This window comes from Heptranchias perlo, chromosome 3, assembly GCF_035084215.1.
Source record: "Heptranchias perlo isolate sHepPer1 chromosome 3, sHepPer1.hap1, whole genome shotgun sequence".
In the NCBI taxonomy this organism is placed as follows: Eukaryota; Metazoa; Chordata; class Chondrichthyes; order Hexanchiformes; family Hexanchidae; genus Heptranchias; species Heptranchias perlo.
In genome coordinates, this window is record NC_090327.1 from 124495401 (window position 1) to 124521766 (window position 26366).

Sequence of the window (26366 nt, forward strand, 5' to 3'; positions counted from 1 at the left end):
AGCTTCAACCACAATTATACTAAGGATCCTTCAGTGTACCTCAGTGCTGCTTTTTTTTTACTTCTTAGCAACGACAGTTGTAAAATTGGTACAGTTTTCCATTCTTTCAGTTCATTTTTTTGTAGGGTGTGAACACCTTTATTTCTATGTTATTTTGTTCCCATTTCTTGTTGTCCTTGGGTCATGCAACAATACCAGTCTTGAAGGTCAATGAACAATCTGATTTTATTAATAAACATCCATTAGGTGCGTGACCTATAGTTACTATCCTCCTGGGAGAAGGGGAACATAAACATGGTCGTAGGGGTCAAGTTGACTTTAAGATGACATGTCTGGCAATGGGAGTTTAGAGCAAACCATAAAATCCGAGACTTGAGTCAGGTTCACAGTCAATGTTCCAAGATAGTGTTAATGATTGACCAGCCAACATGACAGGATCAAGAAAAGCAGACCTCTGATTTGGGGCTGGAATTCTTCCCACTGAATTCAGATGGCTCTGCAAGTTAATGCTGTAATGGGTAGGATGGTTCTAACTAAATAAGCTGTGGGAAGTTGGCCAGTGCTCTGTTTCAGCCGGTTAAACTCCGAAGGTATCGCATGTACACTTCGGGAGGCTGTAAGCCATGGCTCTTGTCAAACTGTGCTGAAATTCTCTGGGACCTCTACAGAGGGAGTGTGTGCCCTCGATATCAGGCAAACAGAAACTCTACTTATGGATTCCTCAGTCATTTGAGTCTTTAAGCATTTGTGATGTGTCAAATATCAGGTTGACCAAAAAAGATGAGTGCACAAAGCAAATTGTCATAGCTTTCCTGATTTTATTTTCACAGAAAGGGATCAGGGGTTTGGGGTAGGGAGGGGGAGGGGCAGGTATAGTATGGATCACATGTGAAGTTCCTTTCATTATTTCAACTCAACCACAGATGGGCATTCCCTGGTCCATCAATATGATTTTTTTTACTTCCCATGCAGTTTATATCATTTAGTTGGATGTTTTCCAAACAATAGAAAAAGTGTACCCAACACTTTTTCATGAAAGGCTTGCTTCATGGCACTTACTGGTCTCTTCACTCCTGAAATAAGGTGCCAGCCTTGGCTCAGTGGTAGCACCCACCCACCTCTGAGTCAAAGAGTCATGGGTTCAAGTCCCACTCCAAAGACTTGAACATGTAATCTAGGCTGATACTTTAGTGCAGTACTGAGGGAGTGCGGCACTGTCAGAGGTGACGTCTTTCAGATGAGGTGTTAAACTGAGGTCCATGTCTGCCCCCCCTCTCGTGGGTGTGTAAAAAAATCTCATGCCATTATTTGAAGAAAATCAGGGGAGTTCTCCCATAATAATATGATTTGCCCAATATTTAGCCCTCAACCAACATCATCAAAAAAAATTATCTGGTCATTCATCTCATTGTTACTTGTGGGACCTTGCTGTGCGCAAATTGGCTGCCACCATTCCGATTCCCTACATTACAACAGTGACTACACTGGAAAAGTACTTCATTAGCTGCAAAGCACGTTGGGATGTCCCGAGGTCATGAAAGGTGCTATATAAATGCAAGTTCTTCAAAATATCCTGGATATTCCACTTTTCCCTCATAGTGCATTGCATTTCTCACACAGAACTCCTCATCTGCTGTGGTGAAAACATCTTTCTGACAGTTCCCTAAATAACATTTACAATGGAGCAGTACTAATAAAATTACCTGTTGATGCCTTTAATTTGAGAAAATGTAAAAAAAAGAATTCAAATTGAGCCACATGTGTCTGAAACAGCAAACTTCAAATGATATTCCAATTACTGATTATATCCCCTCCCCATTATAACCTTATCGATTAAATATCTTTCACCACAAGGACGGACTTGACTGCTGTTGGGCGCGGTTTTTTGACTGGCGCGGAGGCGGTGTGTACTGGGAGGCTAAGAGTGGGAGATGCATGGGATCATGAGGAGGAACCGAGGCAGGAGGACGATAAGCGCTCAGTGATATACCAGCGGTTGCCTTGCCGCACGGTTAGTGCCTTTAAAGGCAAAGTTGCAAGGAAAATCACCTCGCTCCGCGGCTACCAAAAGAAAAAAAAACAAGGCAAGACTGAAGAGAGAGAAAAATCAGAGAAAGTGAAATTAAAGAAAAAAAATCAGTGGAAGTAAAGGCGGGCAGGAAAGAAGGACAAGCGAGTCCATGCAAAGATACACACAAGGCATTGACTGTCATTCTGGAGTTAGCGAGTGAGTGTGATGTGGAGAGGGAAAACTGCAAGTCAAGAGACGGGGGAAAAAAACTAAGTTTGTTTGGAAATGAGATGTGATGCAAGGTTAAAGGGGTTAGAGATCAGGATTTGAAGAAATGTTCATTTGCTAACTAATTCATTAAATTGCACTAACTTCGAGCAACCATAAACGAGAAAACAACTTTGCAAAGCCTTAATTTCCTTATTGTAATAACAATGTGTTTACTTGTTGCAGTTTAATCACTATTGATCATTATGGACCAGAATCAAAGCTGTATGGAGACCAATGACACGGCTGGAGGAACGACGGCAGCTGAAGACCGGCACCAGATCAGCACGGATGGCTTCATCATCCTCTTCATCTTCACCCTGATCTTCTGCCTCGGGGTCCTGGGCAACTCCCTTGTCATCACGGTGCTGGCCCGAAGCAAACCGGGCAAACCCCGCAGCACCACCAACATCTTCATCCTCAACCTGAGCATCGCCGACCTCTCTTACCTGCTCTTCTGCATCCCCTTCCAGGCCACCTACTACGTACTGCCCACATGGATCTTCGGCGGCTTCATCTGCAAGTTCGTGCATTACTTCTTCACGGTGTCGGTGATGGTCAGCATCTTCACCCTCTCGGCCATGGCGGTGGATCGTTACATCGCCATCGTCCACTCCAGGAAGTCCTCATGCATTCGTGTCTCCAAGAACGCCGTGATCGGCGTGATATTCATCTGGCTCCTTTCCTTGGCCGTGGCGTCGCCGGTGGCTTACTATCACATGTTGATCCACAAGAAGGAGCAAGGTCCCTTCTGCTGGGAGAACTGGAGTGCCCACAGCCACAGGCAAATCTACAAAGTGGCCACTTTTGTTGTTGGGTACCTGCTGCCTTTGCTTCTGATCTGCTACTGTTACGCTAAGGTAAGGTTATGTGGTTTGTGTTTGGTGCTAGTTTGTTAACAACAACAAAAAGTTTTTCTCCTTTCAATCTGCAAGAAACGGTCGGACTAATTTAGGATTTTAACCGGCAGTGATACTGTTGGAGATATCATAATAGATTTTTGGTTTCTTTTCCTGGTAAATCTGTTAATTGATCCCACTAGAGACATCTTAGTAATTAATGGAATATTATCATCGTTCCCCTTTCTCCCCATTCTCAGTTACCATGGTAAAATAGTACAGAAGTTACACTTGTCCCAATGACATTATTTAATGAATAATAAATCAGAACCTTACTGTACCCAAAGATTGGTGGTGGTCTCGAAAGTTATGTAGCTTTGAAGGCACTCTGCGATCGTATCTAGCCAAACGCTGGTGTATGATCGTATCTAGCCAAACGCTGGGCAATCCATCTTTGGAATATTTCCTATCTTTGTGCTTTCATTTTGTAAATTAACAACTCAAACGGCGTCAATTACAATGCGGGGGGGGGGGGGGAAATCTGAAAGAGTTAAGTGAAAATCAATTTCGTAGGCTCAACAACAGCTTAAGGGGTGTTCCCGCTGCACTTACTTTAATCGTAGCTAAGTCCTACGTTGAGGACATGTTAAGATCGGTTTTCCCTTAGAAAAGGAAAACGAGAATTCGGGCCCATATATTTACCAAATTGTTTACTATCTCTTTTCCTCCCAAACCCCAGATATGACTTGTGTTTACCTCCCTTATGATTACCATTCGCTGAACGCATTAGTTTCGTTGCAAGCACAAGCAAATGATCTCAAGTTGTGACGGTGTGGTATGTGTGCTAGAGCATAAAGGAGTTGACGGCTGGTTATAGTTTAGGAAAATAACAACTTTTAACTGGTATGACACCAGTAAACAACACACACGATTAATTGCATCATTTGCGTGGTTCGGTAGGTGAATAATTTTGGTTTAGCACTGTGAGAAGGGATTGTATGGCATTTTTACATCGCTCACTTCTGGTTTACCTTAGCGTGCGAGTCTGTCAGATCTTAGGCTCAAATGCATCGATTAAGAGCAGGACTAACTAGATATTACCCAAAAGGTAGTTTCATTGCAAAAAAATGTTCATGGATTGACATTTCCTGAAAAAAAATCATAAATTAATTTTTTTTTGAAAATTGTAATGAGTTGAGGAGAATGCCTTGGTGCAATGAGTTAGCACACTGAATCCCGTTTACAAAGACGAACGCCTGCTTTGTCTTTCTTGCGGTCTCTCTCCCTCACCGTGCAAAGGGTCCTAAATGAAATGATTTCATGAATCTGATCAGTCTCAATCCATGTCCATAGAACAGCTGGCCATATTGCAACGAATTGGCACTTCATTCACAGAATGCAGTAGGAATGCTTGGTGCGGAAAAATGGAAAAAGGGTAATACTGGTGTAGCAGGGATTCTTGTCTGAATTTGAAGTTAAGGCACATGGTTGAGGTACTGCAGAGGGAGCTTTACCTGGCTAAGCTATAACATACCCAGAAGTACTTGATGTTGACACTGGGTACTAGAAGTTTCCCCAAATCGTCTTTCAATCACTTTCGGTTGGCAGAAAAAAAACTAAATATTAAAATTTAATGTTTTAAAGAAACATTGCTCAAAGGGTATACATTTCTCTGGTCACTATGTGTAGGAATGCTATAAATCTGTTCATGAAAATTTCTTGTGTTCATTATTTCTAGTGAAATCATAAATAAATTCTTTGAACGTGTTTATGACTTCACTAGAAATAGTGGAGAGAGGAGATCTTCATGAGCACCAGATAATATTGCTATTGAGAGCTAGCAGGGGAACTCTTACCCTCCTCTGTTTAAGTTGACTCTGCAGTACTGATGTGACTTGCGGATGACCACCATGATCTAATTCAAGTAAAAAGATATCTGGTTACCAAACCTTGAGAAACACTACGACTTCAAAACAAAACATTTTACTCGGAATCCCAACACTTTGTATTTACTTTCTTCCCTGTTTGAGAAATATAAATTGTAGAGGACTGGAGCTTTTATTTTGGGTGTAAAGTCAGTATATGGGGCTCAAATGGTTAAGGCAATGAATAGCTGAGCCATACAGACTAAGAACCTGGTCTATGCTGAGTTAGCTAATCTCAGTCAGAGTAACATTATGGGGTAGACCTTGACATTGTGCGACAGTGTAAAACGGGTGATAGTGAACCAGCAGCCCGTTTTACATCTCTCACGATGACTTTTGATGGAAATAAAAATCGGGAGAGATGTGAAATCAGCTGCCGATTCACTATCACCCATTTTACACTGTCACACAATGTCAAGATCTACCTCTGTGAGTGTCGCAATTGGTCTGAGCACCCTAGGTTAGGGAGAGGAGAATTAGCTTGGGTTTCTGCTGCTTATCACCATCCCCCAACCACAGCTGGAAGTGCACATGTGGATGTCAGATGAAGACAGGATCAGGCTTGGCAATGTTACTCCCTCGCCCCCATCTTTTAATTAAAAATTAACAAGGAAATTAGGAAAGCAAAGAGAGGGCATGAAAAAATACTGGCAAGTAAAATTAAGGAAAACCCCAAAATGTTTTATAAATATATAAGGAGCAAGAGGATAACTAAGGAAAGAGTAGGGCTTATTAGAGACCAAAAAGATAACCTATATGTGGAGGCAGAAGATGTTGGTATGGTTCTTAATGAACACTTTGCGTTTGTCTTCACAAAAGAGAGGGACGATGCAGAGATTGTAGTTGAGGAGGAGTGTGAAATATTGGATGGGGTAAACATAGTAAGAGAGGAAGTATTAAGGGGTTTAGCATCTTTGAAAGTAGATAAATCGCCAGGCCCGGATGAAATGTATCCCAGGCTGTTAAAAGAAGCAAGGGAGGAAACAGCGGAGGCTCTGATCATCATTTTCCAATCCTCACTGGATACAGGCATGGTGCTGGAGGATTGGAGGAGTGCTAACGTTATACCGTTGTTTAAAAAGGGAGAAAAGGATAGACCGGGTAATTGTAGGCCAGTCAGTCTAACCCCGGTGGTGGGCAAATTATTGGAATCGATTCTGAGGGACAGCATAAATCGTCATTTAGAAAGGCACAGGTTAATCAAGGACAGTCAGCATGGATTTGTTAAGGGAAGGTCATGTCTGACTAACTTGATTGAATTTTTTGAGCAGGTAACAAGGAGGGTCAATGAGGGCAATGTTTGATGTTGTGTACATGGATTTTAGCAAGGCTTTTGACGAGGTCCCACATGGCAGACTGGTCAAAAAAGTAAAAGCCCATGGAATCCAAGGGAAAGTGGCTAGTTTGATCCAAAATTGGCTCATTGGCAGGAAGTAAAGGGTAATGGTTGAAGGGTGTTTTTGCGACTGGAAGGCTGTTTTCAGTGAGGTCCCACAAGGTTCAGTATTGGGCCCCTTTGCTTTTTGTGGTATATATGAAGGATTTGGACTTGGAAGTGGGGGGCTTGATCAAGAAGCTTGCAGATGATACAAAAATTGGCTGTGTGATTGATAGTGAGGAGGAAAGCTGTAGACTGCAGGAAGATATCAATGGACTGGTCAGGTGGGCAGAAAAGTGGCAAATGGAATTCAATCCAGAGAAGTGTGAGGTAATGCATTTGGGGAGGGCAAACAAGACAAGGGAGTACCCAATAAATGGGAGGATACTGAGAGGTGTAGAGGAACAAAGGGACCTTGGAGCGTATGTCCACAGATCCCTGAAGGTAGCAGGACAAGTAGATAAGGTGGTTAAAAAGGCATCTGGGATACTTTCCTTTATTAGCCAAGGCATGGAATATAAGAGCAGGGAGGTTATGCTGGAACTGTATAAAACACTGGTTAGGCTATGGGAAAAGATTGGATTGGCTTGGGTTGTTTTCTTTGGAACAAAGGAGGCTGAGGGAAGATTTAATTGAGGTATATGAAATTATGACAGGACTAGATTGAGTGGATAGGGAGGACCTATTTCCCTTAGCAGGGGGCATAGATTTAAAGTAATTGGTAGAAAGATTAGACGGGAGCTGAGGAGAATTTTTTTCACCCAGAGGGTGGTGGGGGTCTGGAACTCACTGCCTGAAAGGGTGGTAGAGGCAGAAACCCTCAACTCATTTAAAAAGTACTTGGATGTGCACTTGAAGTGCCGTAACCTACAGGGCAATGGACCAAGTGCTAGAAAGTGGGATTAAGCTGGATAGCTCTTTTTCGGCCGGCACAGACGTGATGGGCCGAATGGCCTCCTTCTGTGCCGTAACTTTCTATGATTCTATCTCCCACAGTTGCATAGCTTGCCGAAGTACACTATCTTGTGTCAACCGTGGTTCATTCAGTAGCACTCTTGCCTCTGAGTCAGAAGGTCATAGGCTCGAGCCTCATTCCAAAGTCTTGAGCACAAAATCTAGGCTGCTACTTCAGTCCTGCACTGTCGGAGGTGCCGTCTTTCAGATGAGCTGTTAAACCGAGACCCCGTCTGCCCTCTCAGGTTAGACGTAAAAGATCAAACGGCACTATTTATCACTCAGCCAACATCAATGAAACAAGTTAGTTGGTCATTTATTTCATTGCTGTTTATGGGACCTATCGGTGCACAAATTGGCTGCCACGTTTCCTACATTACAACAATGACTACACCTCAACAGTACTTCATTGGCTGTAAAGCGCTTTGAGACATCCTGAGGTTGTGAAAAGCACTACAGGAATGCAAGTCCTTTCTTTCCTTGCCGAGATTCACATGTGAAGCAATGCCACTCAGATAAGATACCAGTGCTCAGTGCCAATGTTACCATACCCTGCAAGGAGTCAATGTCTTCTGGAGACGAAGAGGCGGGAGAAAACTGGCAGAAAAAGGAGAAAGACAAAAATAGTACAGGGGTTTATCTAGTGTACTTTGCAACTTTATTTGGAGACTGAACTAGCTGTATGATTTGATGTTATAGTTGTTTTATAGGGATTCAAGAAAGTTTGGGCAGTGAAAGGAATGTGTAACAATTTCTCTGGAATAGGGAGGTATCTGTTGTTATTGTAACATACTTCTATTACCCACAAGAAAAAGATAAATCTCCATGTTTTCTACAGGAATATCCCATTGGATTTGAGGTCTATGTATATGAAATAGGGATTAGACCTGCTCAATGACAGATGAACCATCCTAACATGAAGTTTGGTTATGTCTGAAGCAATTTTTATTTTCTGAGTGGGGGACATTTAGAATTCAAACTGGCTTCATGTGGACAGGTTTTGTTTCAGATCCATATTCTTTTGCTTTTCTCGGACCACCATCACTAACCAGTAAGATCTCGATTTAGTTTCACGTTTGATTTGTAAACACCGGCTTTCCGCACAGCCAAATAAAGTGACAGAAGATTTTAATTGAAATGCTAATTACTGCATCTGTGTACAATCTCTACTTCAGAAATGTACAGCCATTGTTAAAACACGCATGTACCAATTATTTGTATCTGGGTTAATTAGATTCCGCAGACCAACTGCACATAATGCGCTAAAATACTTTCAGGTTTCTAGCTGAAGCTGTCTCATTGATTTGCCATGAAAAACACACCTCAGTATGCCTATATTTTCTTTATTGGGTCTCACCGCCTCTGCTCAGAATCATAAACCTTTGTGCTGGCTGAGAGAACAGCTTGTACACGACCAAGAACAGTGTCGACGTTACGAGTCCTGGTACACAGTAGGAATTACATTCAAGATATTCATTTTTCTTTAATGCATCTTTTAATTTTTTTCTGTTACGATGTAATGAAATACACATGAATGCAAAGTTTCTTAAAAAAAATATTTATTAGCAATATTCTGGTTACATGACAATCTTTGCACACTTGTAAATTCACCTATCCTGTGGCTATTTTATCTGAAAACATGGAAACATAGAAAATAGGAGCAGGAGTAGGCCATTCGGCCCTTTGAGCCTGCTCTGCCATTTCATATGATCATGGCTGATCCTCTATCTCACTACCATATTCCCGCTCTCTCCCCATACCCCTTGATGCCTTTTGTGCCTAGAAATCTATCTATCTCCTTCTTAAATATTTTCAGTGACTTGGCCTCCACAGCCTTCTGTGGTAGAGAATTCACAGGTTCACCACCCTCTGAGTGAAGAAATTTCTCCTCATCTCAGTCCTAAATGTCCTACCCCATATCCTGAGACAGTGATCCCTTGTTCTGGACCCTCCAGCCAGGGGAAACATCCTCCCTGCATCCAGTCTGTCTAACCCTGTTGGAATTTTATATGTTTCAATGAGATCCCCTCTCATTCTTCTAAACTCGAGTGAATACAGGCCGAGTCGACCCAATCTCTCCTCATAGGACAGTCCTGCCATCCCAGGAATCGGTCTGGTGAACCTTCACTGCACTCCCTCTATGGCAAGTATATCCTTTCTTAGGTAAGGAGTCCAGAACTGCACACAATACTCCAGTTGTGGTCTCACCAAGGCCCTGTATATCTGCAGTAAGACATCCTTGCTACTGTGCTCAAATCCTCTTGCAATGAAGGCCAACATACCATTTGCCTTCCTAACTGCTTGCTGCACCTGCATGTTTGCTTTCAGTGACTGGTGTACAAGGACACCCAGGTCCCTTTGTACATCAACATTTCCCAATCTATCAACATTTAAATAATACTCTGCCTTTCTGTTTTTCCTTCCGAAGTGGATAACTTCACATTTATCCACATTATACTGCATCTGCCATATATTTGCCCACTCACTCAACTTGCCTAAATCGCCTTGAAGCCTCTTTGCATCCTCCTCACAACTCACGATCCCACCTAGTTTTGTGTTGTCAGCAAACTTGGAAATATTACATTTGGTTCCCTCATCCAAATCATTGATATATATTGTGAATAGCTGGGGCCCAAGCACTGATCCCTGCGATACCCCACTAATCACTGCCTGCCAGCCCTAAAAAGACCCATTTATTCCTACTCTCTGTTTCCTGTCTGTTAACCAATTTTCAATCCATGCCAGTACATTCCCCCTGATCCCATGTGCTTTAATTTTGCACATTAACCTCTTATGTGGGACATTATCAAAGGCCTTCTGAAAATCCAAATAAACCACATCCACTGGTTCTCCCTTATCTATTCTACCAGTTACATCCTCAAAAAACTCCAGTAGGTTTGTCAAACATGATTTCCCTTTCATAAATCCATGTTGACTTTGTCTAATCCTGTTGATATTTTCTAAGTGTCCTGTTATCACATCCTTTATAATGGACTCCAGCATTTTCCCTACTACTGATGTTAGACTAACCGGTCTGTAGTTCCCTGTTTTCTCTCCCTCCTTTTTTAAATAGTGGGGTTACATTTGCCACCCCCCAATCTGCAGGAACTGTTCCATAATCTGTAGAATTTTGGAAGACGACAACTAATGCATCCACTATTTCCATGGTTACCTCTTTTAGTACTCTGGGATGCAGATTATCAGGCCTTGGGGATTTATCAGCTTTCAGTCCCATTAATTTCTCTAGCACTATTTTTTTACTAATACTAATTTCCTTTAATTCCTCCTTCTCACTAGTCCATTGGTTCTCTAGCATTTCTGGGAAGTTATTTGTGTCCTCTTCTGTGAAGACAGAACCAAAGTATTTGTTTAATTGCTCTGCCATTTACTTTTTCCCCATTATAAATTCTCCCGTTTCTGATAGTAAGGGACCTACATTTGTCTTCACTAATCTTTTTCTTTTTACATAATTGTAGAAGATTTTACAGTCCACTTTTATGTTCCTTGCAAGTTTACTCTCATATTCTATTTTTCCCCTCTTAACCAATCTCTTGGTCCTTTTTTTGCTGAATTCTAAACTGCTCCCAATCCTCAGGCTTGCTACTTTTTCTGGCAACTTTATATGACTCCTCTTTGGATCTAATACTATCCTTAATTTCTTTTGTTAGCCATGGTTGTGCCGCTTTTCCTTTTCTGGCACAAAAACACAAAGGAATGTATAATTGTTCCTTAAATGTTAGCCATTGCCTATCCACCATCATGCCTTTTAATGAAGCTTCCCAATCTATCAGAGACAACTCACTGCTCATACCTTCGTAGTTTCCTCTGTTTCGATTTAGGACCATAGTTTCGGATTGGACTACTTCACTTTCCATCTTAATGAAGAATTCTATCATGTTATGGTCACTCTTCCCTAAAGGACCCCGCACAACAAGATTATTAATTTGTTGCTAATATCTTGATTAGTATTTTGGTTAAATGCTTGTACAAGATAGATACAAACATGGATCTGATATTTTATTGACCGATCAACAGTGTTGATGTTCCCTGTTGTATGTGTAGTATTCAGAATGGTGCCTTTGTTCAGTTTTGAAAATGTAACAAATGTAATTTTTTTAAGCCCATTTTTATACCAATTGTTAACTTAATTCCTGTTCCGTACAGTTTAAACATTAAAAAAAATCATCAGGATTTTGAATGCAAATTTACAAATTCAGTTGCCTGTGTTTTTACGGGGGAAAACATTAAGCAACAAGGAAATGCTGGTGGTGTTTCTAGGTTTCTCATCGATTTATGATAATACTTGTATTATTTTTAGGTGCTGAATCACTTGCACAAAAAGTTGCGCAATATGTCGAAGAAATCAGAAACATCTAAAAAGAAGGTAAGCTGTTAGCTTGATAACCTCCTCCACCCCTACAACCCTCCGAGACCTCTGCGCTCCTCCAATTCTGGCCCCTTGCACATCCCCGATTTTAATCGCTCCATCATTAGCGGCCATGCCTTCAGCTGCCTGGACCCTAAGCTCTGGAATTCCCTCCCTAAACCTCTACACCTCTCTACCTCTCTCTCTTCCTTTAAGACGCTCCCTAAAACCTATCTCTTTGAACAAGCTTTTGGTCACCTGCCCTCATGCCTCCTTATGTGGTTCGGTGTCAAGTTTTGTCAAATAACACTCCTGTGAAGCGCCTTGGGACGTTTTACTATGTTAAAGGAGCTTTATAAATGCAAGTTTTGTTGTTGATAGAGGATGGTGTTCAGTACATGATGCACACTTATTGCAGTTCAAATTATTTTACCAGTATAGCTAAATCTGTGATCTCGGTCAAAATAATGAAACAATTCTTTGGGCAAAGTTGGTTAAAATCTTTGTAAAGTGCAACAATATCTTCAGATACTGTTTCGTTTGATATATTTTGGATCAATTTAATTAATGAAAGAGGACTGGGTAGGATTACTATACTGGGCAATTCTGAGACAAATATTAAGATGAATGGGACTTAAGGCTGATGAGACTTCAGGCCCAGATGGTCACTAGTCCAGAAACCTGAGGGAGAGTTGATAATGAAATAGCAGAGGTACTAATCATAATGTTCCCAAAATTCTTTGGAAGCAAGAATTGAACCAAAAGACTAGAGTGTAGTGAACATTACACCCCTATTCAATAATGGGAAAGTGATGACCCATGTAACTATAGCACAGTTAGCCTCATATTACTAGAAAAACACATGAGGGAGAAAGGAATAAAGGATATGTTGATGGGGTCAGATGAAGAAGGATGGGAGGAGGCTCGTGTGGAGCATAAATACTGGCATGGATCTGTTGGGCCGAATGGCCTGTTTCTATGTAATCTACTGGTTGTAAACAGCTAGAGACTGTAATAAGGAATAACAGTGGTGAACACTGAGAAAGTTACAGGTTAGTCAAGAACAGTCGTAGGAAAATAGGAACAGGAGTAGGCCATTCAGCCCCTCAAGCCTGTTTCGCCATTCATTTCGATTATGGCTCCATCTACCTGCCTTGTTTCCGTAATCCTTAATACCCTTTGCCTAACAGAAATCTATCAATCTCATTTTGAAATTTTCAATTGACCCCCAGCCTCAACAGCTTTTTGGGGGCGAGAGTTCCAGATTTCCACTTCCCATTGTGTGAAGAAGTGCTTCCTGACATCACCCCTGGACGGCCTAGCTCTAATTTCAAGGTTACGTCCCCTTGTTTGGGACTCCCCCCACCAGAGAAAATAGTTTCTCTCTATCTACCCTATCAACTCCTTTAATCATCTTAAACACCTTAACCAGATCACCCCTTAGTCTTCTATACTCAAGGGAATACAAGTCTAGTCAATTTGGATTTAAAAGGGACAGGTCTTGCTTGACTGATTTAATCAAGGGGATTCAACGAAATTACTGACAAAGAGACTACAGGTTCAATTCGAGTGGAGGACTGATATATGTACACTTTAAAAAGAGATCTATTGAGAAGATAAAGAACCAGGGTCTTTAAGATAAAGTGGCAGCATTGATAGGGAGATAGCTAAAAGACTGAAAGGAAAGCATAGCATGTTTCGCAGATTGGTGAGACATGGCTAGGTGTCTGAGTTGGTGTCTCTCAATTGCCGTATATCTGGACATGGGCATGATGCAAATTATATCAGAATTAGCTGATGATACTAAATCAGGGGGCATGGCAAGCTATGAGGAAACATGCATGAGGATACAAGATTTAGAGACCGGTCAGTGTAGCGCACAGATATGTGGCAAAAGCTGTTCAATGTAGATAAATGTGAAGTTGCATATTTTGAGAAAAAGAAAAGCAAAAGGAAATATATCCTAAACTATAAAATTCTCCATGGGGTCGAGAGACATAGTGCTTTGGACACACAGATCTTTAAAAGTGGGATTGCTGGTGGAAATAAAGCCTCAAAGAGGGCACACGAGATGTTGGGTTTTATATATGGGGCATTGTATACAGAAACATAGCAATAATGATAAATCTGTAGGAGACATTAGTTAGGTCACAATTGGCATATTGTGTACAATATTGTGCACTCTATTATAGAGAGGATATTGGAATCATGGAATCATAGCTTGACTAGAATGATATCAGGGTGAAATTTATGGGGTGATTAAAAACTAGGGCTGTATTTACTGGAGCAGAAACAGTTAATGGGGTTTCTAATAGAAGTGTTCAAAATAATGAAAGAATTTGAGAGAATTAACAGTTAATGATTATTTATACTGCTTGGTTAACCAGTAACCATGGAGCAGGAGCTCAGGATTAGTCATAACATAAATGAGGAGGTTAGATGGATTTGGTGATTAGGCTATAGAACATTTTACAAGTGGATGTTGAAGTTGAGGCAATCACAGTGTTTAAGAGGAAATTACATAAACACTTGAAAAAAGAACTTTCAATTATATAGGGCTCGATTTTAGCGTCGGGTTTCCTGCGGGTTTCCAGCGGGGGGGCCCCGAAAATCCCGATATCCAGTCACGTGACCGGATCGCGCCGAGATCCCGGCCACTTCCGGGTGCCGCGCTGACGTGCGGGGCTGCGTGCGCAGGCCCCGCTGGTGGGAATCCCGCAGGCAATTAAAGCCAGCGGGGTTCCACTTGAGTGTACTTACCTTGCTTGTTGAGGTCATTAAATGAGCTGAAGCAGCTGTCAAAACAGGAAGTGTGGGATTTTAGCTTCAACGCAGTGTGTTCCACACACTGGGGGAAACAGTCTCCCTTCAACCGGTCGTGTTCCAGCCAGCAGCCTGTGGCAGCTGCCAAGGTGCACTCCACAGCGGGTGGGAGAGCCCTCACCCACGCAGGAGGCCACCGCGTCACGTAGGGCAACCCCTGCCCTCCACCACCCCCCGCCAAGCCAGAGGACAGACCGACGTGAAACCGCAGCCCCAGTGCGAGGAACCACCTACCGACCCTGCACAACCCCTCAGACCAACACCTGCCAGATGGGTGGTGCGTTGACATCCTCGGAGGACGAACAGCATGACCAGCCCCAGCAGCCTCGCAGTCCACGGCGTCCACCTCTGACACGTGGAGCTTCACAACAGAGTGCTGTGACACATCCACCTGTACAGCAGGAGGGAGGGCTACCGCAGAGAGAGACGCGTCGCAGAGGGCACTACCCTCTGCACAGGGTCCACAGACCAAGGCGCAGCTCCCCGGACCTCTCTGAGCAGCAGTGCACACGGAGGCGCAGATTCACTCGACATGTAGTCGTGGAGATCTGCAGGCTCTTTCATGCCAAGCTGCTCCTGGCTGGCCCCAGCACCATCTGCTTACCTGTCGCTGCCAAAGTCACCACTGCCCTCCACAACTTCTCCTCCGCATCCTTCCAGGGTGCAGCCGGCTACACCGCCGATGTCTCTCAGTCGTCTGTACGGAAGAGCCCTGCAAATACACCTGCACCTACTCTGCAGTAACACGATGGGTGGCATCAGTGGTGGGTCCTCATAGTGATACCCAGGAGGGGGCATTATTGGACACAACAGACAGGATTCGCGGAGACATGGCAGTGGTGGTGCCAATATAATGTGTGATGTTTGTTGCTCTGAAATTCAATATAGGTAACACCCATGGCAAACCCTCCGACACCCTTGTGCACCCCCTTCATGCTCACGACACGTTTGCCTTACGCTGCCTACTGCACATATGTGATGCATGCCCTGTGGCTGCAGCACAGGTGGTGGCAGGTTGAGTGAGGCTGGCCGTGAGAGAGATGCACGAGAGGGTGAGTATGGGATAGAGCCATGAGATTGTATGAGGATTGGGTTGCGTGTTAGTGGCGGGTGAGTACTGGCGAGGTGAGTAGGTGCAGGTAAGATGAGGATGGGGTTTGAGTGGGTATGAGGGGTGATGTGACAGAGTAGTGTTGGCAGTGCCGAAGGAGATGTGGGGTGGGGGCAGTGTTGTGGCAGACGGAGTGTAGGGGAAAGACTACGTGTTCTCATTGTGGCTGACCTACTGAGGTCATTGGAGCGCCTCCTGCAATGTATGCAGGTGGGCGATATGTTGGTGGTGCAGGTGACCCCCTCTGCCACCTCGAGCCAGGCCTTCTTGGTGGCAGAGGCAGGCCGCTTCCTCCCGCCCGCCGGGTGGAAGATCTCTGTCCTCCCCCTCCTCCTCACCCCATCTGATGATACCTGGGGTGAGGCATCATTAAACTGGGAGCAGCCTTCCCCCTGGGCTGCTCCATGCTGTAATTTGTTCCATTGGTTGCAGCATCTGTCAGTGGAGGACTGCCCCTTTAAGTAGAGAGCCTCCAGCTGACAGATCGTACTGCGCATGCGCAGCCCGCCCGACGCGCAGACCAGCAGCGCGGAGCCCGGAGGAGCAGGTAAGTGATTCCAATTAGTGCATTGCCTGCTACGATCGCGCGGGCAACCCACTAATTTCACCGGGCGCGGAGGCCATGCACCCGAAACCCAACCCGCCGGAAACCCGCAGGCCTGCTAAAATCAGGCCCATAGTGTCCGATCATATCCCCAAGGCGTCTACTTCATAACCAATGGATTACTTCTAAAATTCATCTTTGTTGCTATGTAGGCAATTGTAATGCCCACAAATAGCAAGTGAATGAATGTCCAACTAATTTATATTTTATTGGTGTCGTTTGAGGGAGGACTGTTGACTAGGAAATCAGGCCCGGCATGGGCTCGATAGGCCAAATGGCCTCCTGTGTTGTAACCATTCTATGATTCTATGATTCTAGGAGAACACATTGCTATTCTTCAAATATTTAAACATCAGGTGAATTTTTAACACCCACTTGAACAGGGAGGTAGATTTAGTATCTACCTGAAAGTTAGCACCACCAACAATACAGTACTACATTAATACTGTTTCTCAAATGTTAGCCTATATTATGTTCTCAAATCCTGACATATTTCCCAACATTTACACCCTAGCAATGTTAGGATAATTCCTTCCTTATCCTTTTTAATAACAGATTCGACAAGCTAGAGACAGTAATATGTCTAACAATTAACTTCATTTATTATTCTTTCAAAACATTCGCCTTAAGACTTCATACACAGCAGTACACGCAGACCGACATCTAAAACTTACATGTGAAGAACTTTGCGGGAATCATAAGCACTGCTTCATCCAAAGCCTGTTCACGCAACCTCGCCTTGAGGGTAGTCGAAGTTCTCAGAGAGCTTTGCATCGTACCTGTCTTTTAAATCATTTCCTTTCATTGTCTAGTTCTTGCTGGGCTCAACTTTATTGGGTGTGTTATGACCCTTTGATTATTGAACAGATTGCTGGACAATGATGGGGGCCCTTAGGTCCTCTTCCATTGTACCTTTGCTTTCTATCTTTGCTCTTCCTGAATTATAGCCTTTGTTGAACATGCCTTTGATGTCTTATCTCTTGCAATCTCTGTAGTAAAAGGAACATATTCCCTTAGTTATACTGCAGTAATATCCTTTTTTTACACTCCCCCCGCTGTAATTAAAAGCATGGGGGTCACCTCAGCCATGCGTTAAAAACTTGTGTTGACACGAGGATTCAAGGACATTCGCACTTTCCACCAGCAGGGGAAGCCCAAATCTCTTAAAGACCCGATGTCTCTCTGACAGCCAGCCAAAATCTCTTAAAGGTAGCCAGTACCTGTTACTTGCTAAAAATAAGGAACGGGTCTGCACGGAGTCTGAATAGAGATCAGATATCGCACACATAAAACACAGATGCAGGTCTTGTCCCTATGTTTACAAACTGTTGAGTTATTTTAAAACATTGAATAAAGATTGCGCACCACTAAATCCCACATCCTCCAATCTGCAGGCCAGACCTCACCAATCTGCTGGTCTGAGTTTGTACCAGGCCTGCGAGAGTGCGTGCACCAAGGTTCTCTGCTGATGAACTAGAGACTTTGGTGCAAGAGGTGGACAGAGGAGGGACATCCTAGATCCACAGAGGGGGGCAAGAGGCCCACCAGGCATGTTCTCAAAAGGCAGTGGGAGGCAGTAGGGGACGCAGTCAATGCCAGGCTTATAGCACCACGAACATGGATGCAGTGCAGGAAGAAGTTCAATGCTTTGACACGAGTGGTCAAGGTGAGTGAGGTCAACTATCAATGGCAAATCCTACCAAATGCACCATTAGCTGCATCCACTGCTCCACGCACTACAGCCCCCATCACCCACATACCAACAAACTCTTTCAATCAGTACTCAACTCTTCCAATCAGATGTTTCCTCTCGTCCTTACATATTATCACTGTTGCAAGCTGTACATCCTCAACTCACAGGCTGCACACACTGGCAGCTATTCAACCATGACAGGCACATCACCCAGACACACGTCCCGCTTTCTTGCAGGAGAAGATGGCTCATAACAGGAGGCGGCAAGTGGCAGTGACATTTAGCCCCTCGAGTCTGTTCCATCATTCAATGAGATCATACTGGGCCTGTGACCTAACTCCATATACCTGCCTTAGCCCCATATCCCTTAATACCCTTGGTTCACAGAAACCTATCAATCTCAGATTTAAAATTCACAAGTGAGCTAGCATTAACTGCCATTTGCAGAAGAGCATTCCAAACTTCTCCCACTCTTTGTGTGTAGAAGCATTTCCTAACTTCACTCCTGCACGTCCTGGCTCTAATTTTTAGGCTATGTCCCCTAGTCCTAGTATTCAAGTCTAGGAGACTTCCAAAAACAGGTGCAATGCATCGGCAGCCAGAAGCAATAATCTAGCAACTAACCTGTAAATCCTGCATGGTCCCTTTAAATAGCGCTGGTGGGGGGGTCCTCCAGGCCCTCCAAGACATGTTTAGATGGTCGCGGTTAAGACAGTGCATTGAGTGGAGCGTTAAGTGCCAAAATAGTGTGTATCATTTTGAATCAGTGTTGCACGTTGCACGTTGATGAAACGTATTTTCTCCCTACTTTACACGATGCCGGCGTTTGTTATTTGCCCATGCGCTAAACCCTTTACCAAGATGGTGCACATTGTGTGCGCATCCAAGATGCCATCTTGGATCTCTGGGAGGCCGCATAGCACCGAAACAACGGCCTCTACACGGCCCAATTTAGCACCTAAGGGCTTTTAAAAGGCGTGGGTTGCTAAATTGGGCCATGTAGCACCCGTTGTTTTGGCGCTATGGCATTGGAAGATATGGGATTTAGTGGTGTGCAACCTTTATTCAATGTTTTAAAATAGCCCAACAGTTTGTAAACATAGGTATAGGACTTGCATCTGTGTTGTACATGTGTAATGTCTGATCTCCATTCAGACTCCGTGCAGACTGTCATTTTTAGCGAATTACAGGTACCGGCTATCTTTCAGAGATTTTGGCTGGCTGTCAGAGAGACAGCCTGCCTTTAAGAGATTCGGGCTCCCCTGCTGGTGGAAAGTTCAAATGTCGTTGAAGTCTCACGTCAACGCAGGTTTTTAACGCTTGTCCGAGGTGAGTTTTCAGGCTGGACGAATGCCTCGTCCTGCCTGCGACGGAAGTACCGGGCGCAGGTTAATCGAGGATCACGATACCCGTGCCCAGTTTCAGGGGTTAACCAATTTAACCCCCTATGTGTTTTAACCTAACAACCCTTTTAGCTCCATATTATATAATTAAAGCCAACTAGCTTAATTATTTAATAATCTATATGTGCCTATCCTTACAGAACAATGTCTTCGGCCCTGATATTCATCCTTCTCCAATGTTATCAATGTCATTGAAGGGAAAAGATAGGATTTGAATGCATTTAAACCAATTCTGCCTAGATTAATGGTTCTATCTTTGTTCTGTATTAGTATAAGGTAAAAAAACATATCTATATTGTTACAAGTAATGCAGGGCACAAATCACGCCTGACATCAAGCATTGCCATGGACTTGGGGGAATGTAAAATTTAAAATGCTGCAGAGCAATTAATTACAGCAGGAAAACCACCAAATTCAAAGTCGAGCCTTTTTTTATTTTTGTAAAAGCTTCCGCCTGTCCGCAGGCTCATTTTACACTGGGTAAATATTTCCCCTTGTTGAGCATGGAATGGAAAACTGCAGCCTTTCTATATAGCATAGATTCCACCGTACTTTTGCTTATTTCCCTTTAATCCTCAAGATTCTCCTAAAAGTAAGAAAAGGAGCCAGACTGATCCAAATTGTTCCCTTGTCATCACAAGACCTATAGTTATTAGATCTTCTTCCTCATTTGGAGATGTCCTTTCCCACCACACAGGGACATGTACACTCAACAAATGAATTCAGGCCATCTGGAACAGGTAACCGTCAGCTAACGGCTTGATTTCTGAAATCATTACAGTGTGTGACACATATATACAGAATTTCAAATACAGTATTGTTGCATTTTCTATTTTCTGAATGAAAACAATTGCCTTCAAATCCTTTCCCAACATATACTAGGGCCAGAATTTGCTGGCAAGATAATGACGAGTTTAATGTGCACGTCATTATTAGTCTGTAAATCACCCAGCATCGGTGGCAAGGAAGACTTACGCCGAGAGTTGTGAATTGCTACAAATTGCTGGACGATTTGCGCCTCTCCACCGTTAGCCTCCCGAAAACCGGAGCTCGCCCTCAAGAAATTGCTGCATTTGTGCCGTAAATAAGAATTAAACTCACTGCAGACAGTTAGGCTGGTATTTCACGATGTAAGGACCCTTTTAATGACGCGATTTATTTTCCTTCAATACCACTGAACCTCAGAAGCCCAGAAAGGGAAGAATTGAAACTGTGAAGTCTCATTCCTGCAGGCAGTAAACTGTTCTTAGAAGTTTTTAAAATTTAATATTTTTTTTCTTACTTTTCCTGCCTGTCTCTTTTTTCTCTCTCAATCCAACCATTCTTTCCCTCTCTTTATTTCTCTTTCTATCTCTAATTTGGCTCTCTAATTCACCATATTTCCTTCTCCGTCGTTCCGTCTATTTCTTTATCCTTAAATTTAATTGGTTAAGGGCAAGGGAAAAAAATCCAACTCACGGCACTCACCGCGAGATGCCCCATTCCAGGAAATTCTGGGCCATACTGTTTTAGAGTTACAGTATTTTTGGAGTGGAAGTGACTGAAAAATTCATAGTGCAGTTTAATTTGCACCTTAATTTATGCTTGACCTTAAATTACTATTTTTGATATGCTAAAGAAATGTTATTGATGGCTATGCAGATTTCTCCACAGCACGACACTATATGGATCAAAAGAGGCACCGAATAGTAATGTTTCCTTGGTTACAGATTACGTTGGTAAGATACTAATGGGCCAGCTCATAAAATTGGATGTAAAGGTTTTGTTATATTAAAATGAAAAGAAAGTGCTCTTGGTAAATAACATGACCCAATGAACGCTTTCACCAAAATATCACTTTGAACTTCATATTTCATGTATTTTAATTAGCACAAATATCGAAGACAAGACAATACCTCTCAATTGCTAAACAATTTGTGGAGTACTTTACATTCCTGGCAGGAATTTTGCTTTGTCCCTGCTTCGTGCGTCAACTGAAGATTCCATTCACTCTCTCTAAAATGACGCTTTCAGGAAAACAAAAATGTATGCTTGCTGTTGTACTTCCTTCCATCATTATTTTGCAGAGAACCGCAGAAAAACATGAAAAGTTTTATTTCACCCACGTTAATGTCATTCGTTGTGAAAAATGTTTAGTCACGTGCTTCACAGTGAACCGTTAAGAGGTTGAGAAGTATGATCAGGACCAGGTCAGCACTGAAGGGGCTGCAGAATAGTCAGTGGTGGTAGTTCATGTAGAGGTCGTTCCCATAGGGAGGACTCATGTAGGACTCTGTGTTTATGTGAGGATTGCCTCAAAGGTCAGTGACAGTAGATGTAAAATATTGTTCCCTGGTTTGCTTCCTGTGTCCAGCAGGGTTAGATAAAGAAGGGAGGGAGGAGGCTCGTGTGGAACATAAGCACCGGCCTGGACCAGTTGGGCTGAATGGCCTGTTTCTGTGCTGTACATTCTGTGTAATTCTTTGTAAAGGAAAGTAGCTTATCAAGAAAATAAGTGAGTGGCAAATTGTTGTAAAATAAATAACGCTGCTTCCGTAAATAAATCAAATGATTCTTTGGAACAAAGGGGACTGTATTGGAGAGATAGGATGTACACAAATACAGCAGGGTGCACGAGACTTGCGAGGAACATAGGGGCAGTTGTTTAAAATCGTTTACACTATATAGGAGAGAGGAAAGAAACTTGATCCCAAAGGAGACTGATTTAAGAATGGATGCCAGCCAATAGGTGCGCAGAAACCTAGTTGGGCCGATTTATATCTTGCTACAGCACCGTTTCCGAGTTTGAATGGGGTGGTAGCAAGGTGAAAATCGGGGGTGGGGGGAGGGTGCGGGGAAATGCTGATTTATTGCTGGAGGTCGTCCGTTCTGATTTTCAGGTGACACCCCCCCCCCCACTCAGGCAGCCATCGTTACCACTAGAAACAGGCTGGGGTCTAATTAAAATATGCTAATAGGGGTCAACTGACATCGTCAGGAACCCCAATACCATATTCATGTCAATCAGCGTTGCCACCACTACTTTCTCAACCCATCCAAAACCGTGGGCGGTGCAGGTCAGGAGGAGGCCATTGCAGTGTTATTTAAAGGGATAATCACCACCTCTCATTTGAAACACTGCAAAGGTTTGATAGACGTTTTGTTGGTGGTTTACAGTGGTTTTTGGCTACTTGAAGTGCTACTAGTGTCTGTGCAACCTTCTGAAATCGTCAGGGGCTTGTGGCAATACACTTTTTCCCCCATCTCCAATATTTTTATAAGCAATAAATGAAAATGTTCAAAGATAATTTAAAAAACACACAATTTTTTTTAATGTCCCTATGATTTTTCTCCCAGCTGACTGGCAACAGTGGCTAGGATATTAATCTTTAATTCCTGGAGGCTCCAGGGCAATCCTGGAGAGTTGCCAACCCTATCTGGTTGGGGTCAGCAGTGGAGATCACTGGCGGACGGAATTGCTGGCCTGCAAGTATTCTGGACCCACATCTCCACGAATGACCAGTGTTGTGCTGCTGCGGGCGAAATCCAGGTGTATTCTGCATCACCCTGAAGTTGTATCACGGTAGAAGAATGTGTTTTACAGCCAATTAAGTACTTTTGAAGTGTCTTTACCCAGAGAGTGGTTAGAATGTGGAACTCACTACCACATGGAGTAGTTGAGGTGAATAGCAGAGATGCATTTAAGGGGAAGTTGTATAAGTACATGAGGGAGAAAAGAATAGAAGGTCAAGCTGATAGGGTTATAGATGAAGAGGGGTGGGAGGAGGCTTGTGTGGAGCATAAACACCGGGATAGACCAATTGGGCCGAATGGCCTGTTTCTGTGCTGTAGACTCTATGTAATTCTATGTAATTCCACATTTTCCCTCAGTCCTGGGAGGAGAGGGGAAGTTATGATAACAAGTACAGTTAATTTGAAACAGCCTTATTTAGAAGGGATAAAAGACCATTCTTAATATAGGGTCTTGACCATTTAAGCTGTGATAATAACTGTTCCCTGCGGTGCTGAAAGCAGGATAGAAGACAAGTGGGATAAAAATATCCGCTACTTGGAAATATTGTAGAATAAAGTCTCGCTGTGGCCTTTATTTTTTTTTGATTATATTCTTATAAAAATGCCCCTCATGTTAATGAATCGATTTATAAATAATAAAAAATGTATAAATTTTGTGATGAAACATGAAATTTCTGAGCATCGTATGCTGAAATGTGGCATTTTGCCATTTAACCTCAGTACCCTCTCTTCTGCTCTTCTGCTAATTGGTATCAGTGGCTCACATCGGAAATAACTGTTGCATGGCGAAACATGCATGTTTTTTCCCTCTACAAATATGTTTTTCATTGTTTCTTTAACATTACATAAACATTAAATAAACATTTCCCTACACAACAACAGTAACCACATTTCAAAAGTACTTCATTGGCTGTAAAGCGCTTTGGGACGTCCTGAGGTTGTGAAAGGAGCTATAGAAATGCAAGTTCTTCCTTTAGATGGGGGGAATGTGTTGGATGAATCCTAGAGAAGATTCAAAATTCCCAAATGAGCTAGCATCAACTGCCATTTGCAGAAGAGCGTTCCAAACTTCTCCCACCCTTTGAGTGTAGAAGCGTTTCCTAATTTCACTCCTGCACTTCCTGGCTCTAAATGTTAGGCTATGTCCCCTCGTCCTAGTATTCAAGTCGAGGAGACCTCCAGAAACAGTTACAAGTGCATCAGCAGCCAGAAGCAATAATCCAGCAACTAACCTGTAAATCGTGCATGGTCCCTTTAAATTGCACTGGTGGGGGGTCCTCCAGGCACTCCAAGACATGTTCAGATGGTCGTGGCTAAGACTGTGCGTTGAGTGGAGCATTAAGTCCCAAGATGGTGTCTGTCACTTTAAATCAGCATTGCACACTGATTGTATCCATTTTCTCCTTACTTTACAGGCTGCCAGAGTTCGCTCTCTGCGCATGCGCTAATACCTATGCCAAGATGGCGTCCGGTGCACGTCACGCTAGAAACGTGCTTGTGCAGCCAAGACGCCATCTTGGCACTTTGAGAAGCTGTGTAATGCCGAAACAGTGGGCGTCACATGGCCTAATTTCCAGCCCACTATATAGATGCAAGTTGTTGTTGTTGACAGCTGAAGTCACGGCCACCAATGGTGCGGCAAAGGAAGAGGGGGGACGCATAAGAGAAAGAGAAAGAATTAACACTGAATGATTTCAAGTCGCAAAAAAGTGTTCCTTGTTTTCCTTTTTGTTCCCCCAGACTGCCCAGACGGTGTTAGTGATGATTGTAGTTTTCTGCATTTCCTGGCTGCCGCATCACGTGATAAACCTGTGGTCTGAGTTTGGTAACTTCCCGCTTACTGATGCCTCCTTTGCCTTCAGGATTGCAGCGCACTGCCTGGCTTACAGCAACTCGTCCGTCAATCCCATCATTTACGCCTTCCTGTCAGAAAATTTCAGGAAGTCATATCAGCAAGTATTCAAATGTAAAATTCGCAGCACCTCTCCTTCAAATGATGGTAAGGAATACCGAACTCGGACAGACATGGTGCCTTCCACCAGCTGCACCAGTGTGTGAGACGGAAAACTGGGTGAGGCGTAGCGAGTGAGATGGTAATATTGTAATGTTCACCACACGCACATTTTATGTTATCGCGAACAGGTTATTAACTCGCCAGGGCCAAAGGCAGAAGTTTTCTGGGTAGCAGTGTTAACTATTTAGGAGCAAGTATAATGGGCCAAAGCTGTGACAGTGTACAGGGAGTGGACGTAGGGAACAGCAATTCAGAGAAAATGCCATGTTGGGCAGTCAGAGAATACCTAGAGGAAGGGAAGAGTGTACTTGTTTATTGGGGCTGTCTCCCCTATACGGAAGTTCACTAATCAATCTGCTGTGAGGAGTATACTTGTCAGCATTTGGCATTAAATAGAATTCCAAGGGAAAGGAAAGGACATATTGGCACATTGTAGTATTTAGCACTGTAACAGCTACCACAACATTTTCAATATTTATTCTCGTATATAGCCTTAGACTGAAATGTTAAATACAATTGTCTGAACAGCTGTGTTGAAATGAAAAGTTTTCAGAATTGTCTGCCAATTGATCTCAAGGTGCTGCATCTGAGTTGGTGATGTGAGTGGGCAATGGAACAAGAGAGATGTGCCAGTTAGTGTCTCAAAATGGAGGCTCTCTGCACTTAATCCGGTATAAATATTCCGATTGTTTTGTTTCCCATTTCTCTTTTTGTTTCTTTCTCTCCAATTTTCCCCTTTTTCTTCTCTCTTTTCTGACCCGTGTACTTCTCCCAATGGCTTTGTGGATAAATCCAAGACAAACAGATCAGAACGATCCTAGATTCAGAAAGGTCCTGGTTCTGTGACGATGTAGCCGATCCCACGCCTCTGCGAATATCACTCTTAAGCTTGACGATTAAACTTGTACGAGAGTGGCATGGCCTAGAGGGGCAGGCTCAGGCAACGTTCCCAGTGACAGTACAACTGAGATCAGAATTTGGTACAAATTGTGGGCATGAATGTGAATCCTGCCACTCTGTGGAAAAATGCAAATGAAACGCCAGTGTGCAGCATAATGAAACAAAAGAATGATCATAGTCATAGAAACATTGAATCATACAGCACAGAAGGAGGCCTTTCAGCCCATCATGCCTGTGCCAGCTCTTTGAAACAGCCATCCAATTAGTCCCACTCCACTGCTCTTTCCCCATAGCCCTGCAAATTTTTCCTTTTCAAATATATAACCAATATTTTTCCTTACCAAGTATATATCCAATAGTATTTCAGGCTGGAAAGTAAACCATTATCATTCCAGTTAAAGAAGTGATTTTTCCTTTTTAGTATATTTATTTCCTCTTTCTCCACCATTTTTCTCCCCTCTCTTCAGCTGAATACTTCGATTCTATGCTGGGGTAATATTCAGCTGTCACCGTTTGTCCTCAGTGCTGCACCCAGTTGGTCATTCTTCAGTGTATAAGCTTGAAC

General features: G+C 43.1%; 1 protein-coding gene across 1 annotated transcript; it reads left to right on the top strand.

The window, feature by feature from the left end:
- Positions 1-2484: 2484 nt before the first annotated feature.
- Positions 2485-24945, top strand: galr1a (galanin receptor 1a). Its single transcript, XM_067976660.1, has 3 exons — positions 2485-3138; positions 11693-11758; positions 24628-24945. Exons 1-3 carry the CDS (start codon positions 2485-2487, stop codon positions 24943-24945), a joined length of 1038 nt encoding a protein of 345 aa, XP_067832761.1.
- The last annotated feature ends 1421 nt before the right edge of the window (positions 24946-26366 follow it).

Coding starts and splice junctions, on each gene's coding strand:
- galr1a (XM_067976660.1), top strand. CDS start 2,485: ATGGACCAGAATCAAAGCTGTATGGAGACCAATGACACGGCTGGAGGA. Junction 3,139..11,692: donor TCTGCTACTGTTACGCTAAG/GTAAGGTTATGT, acceptor TATTATTTTTAG/GTGCTGAATCACTTGCACAA. Junction 11,759..24,627: donor CAGAAACATCTAAAAAGAAG/GTAAGCTGTTAG, acceptor TTGTTCCCCCAG/ACTGCCCAGACGGTGTTAGT.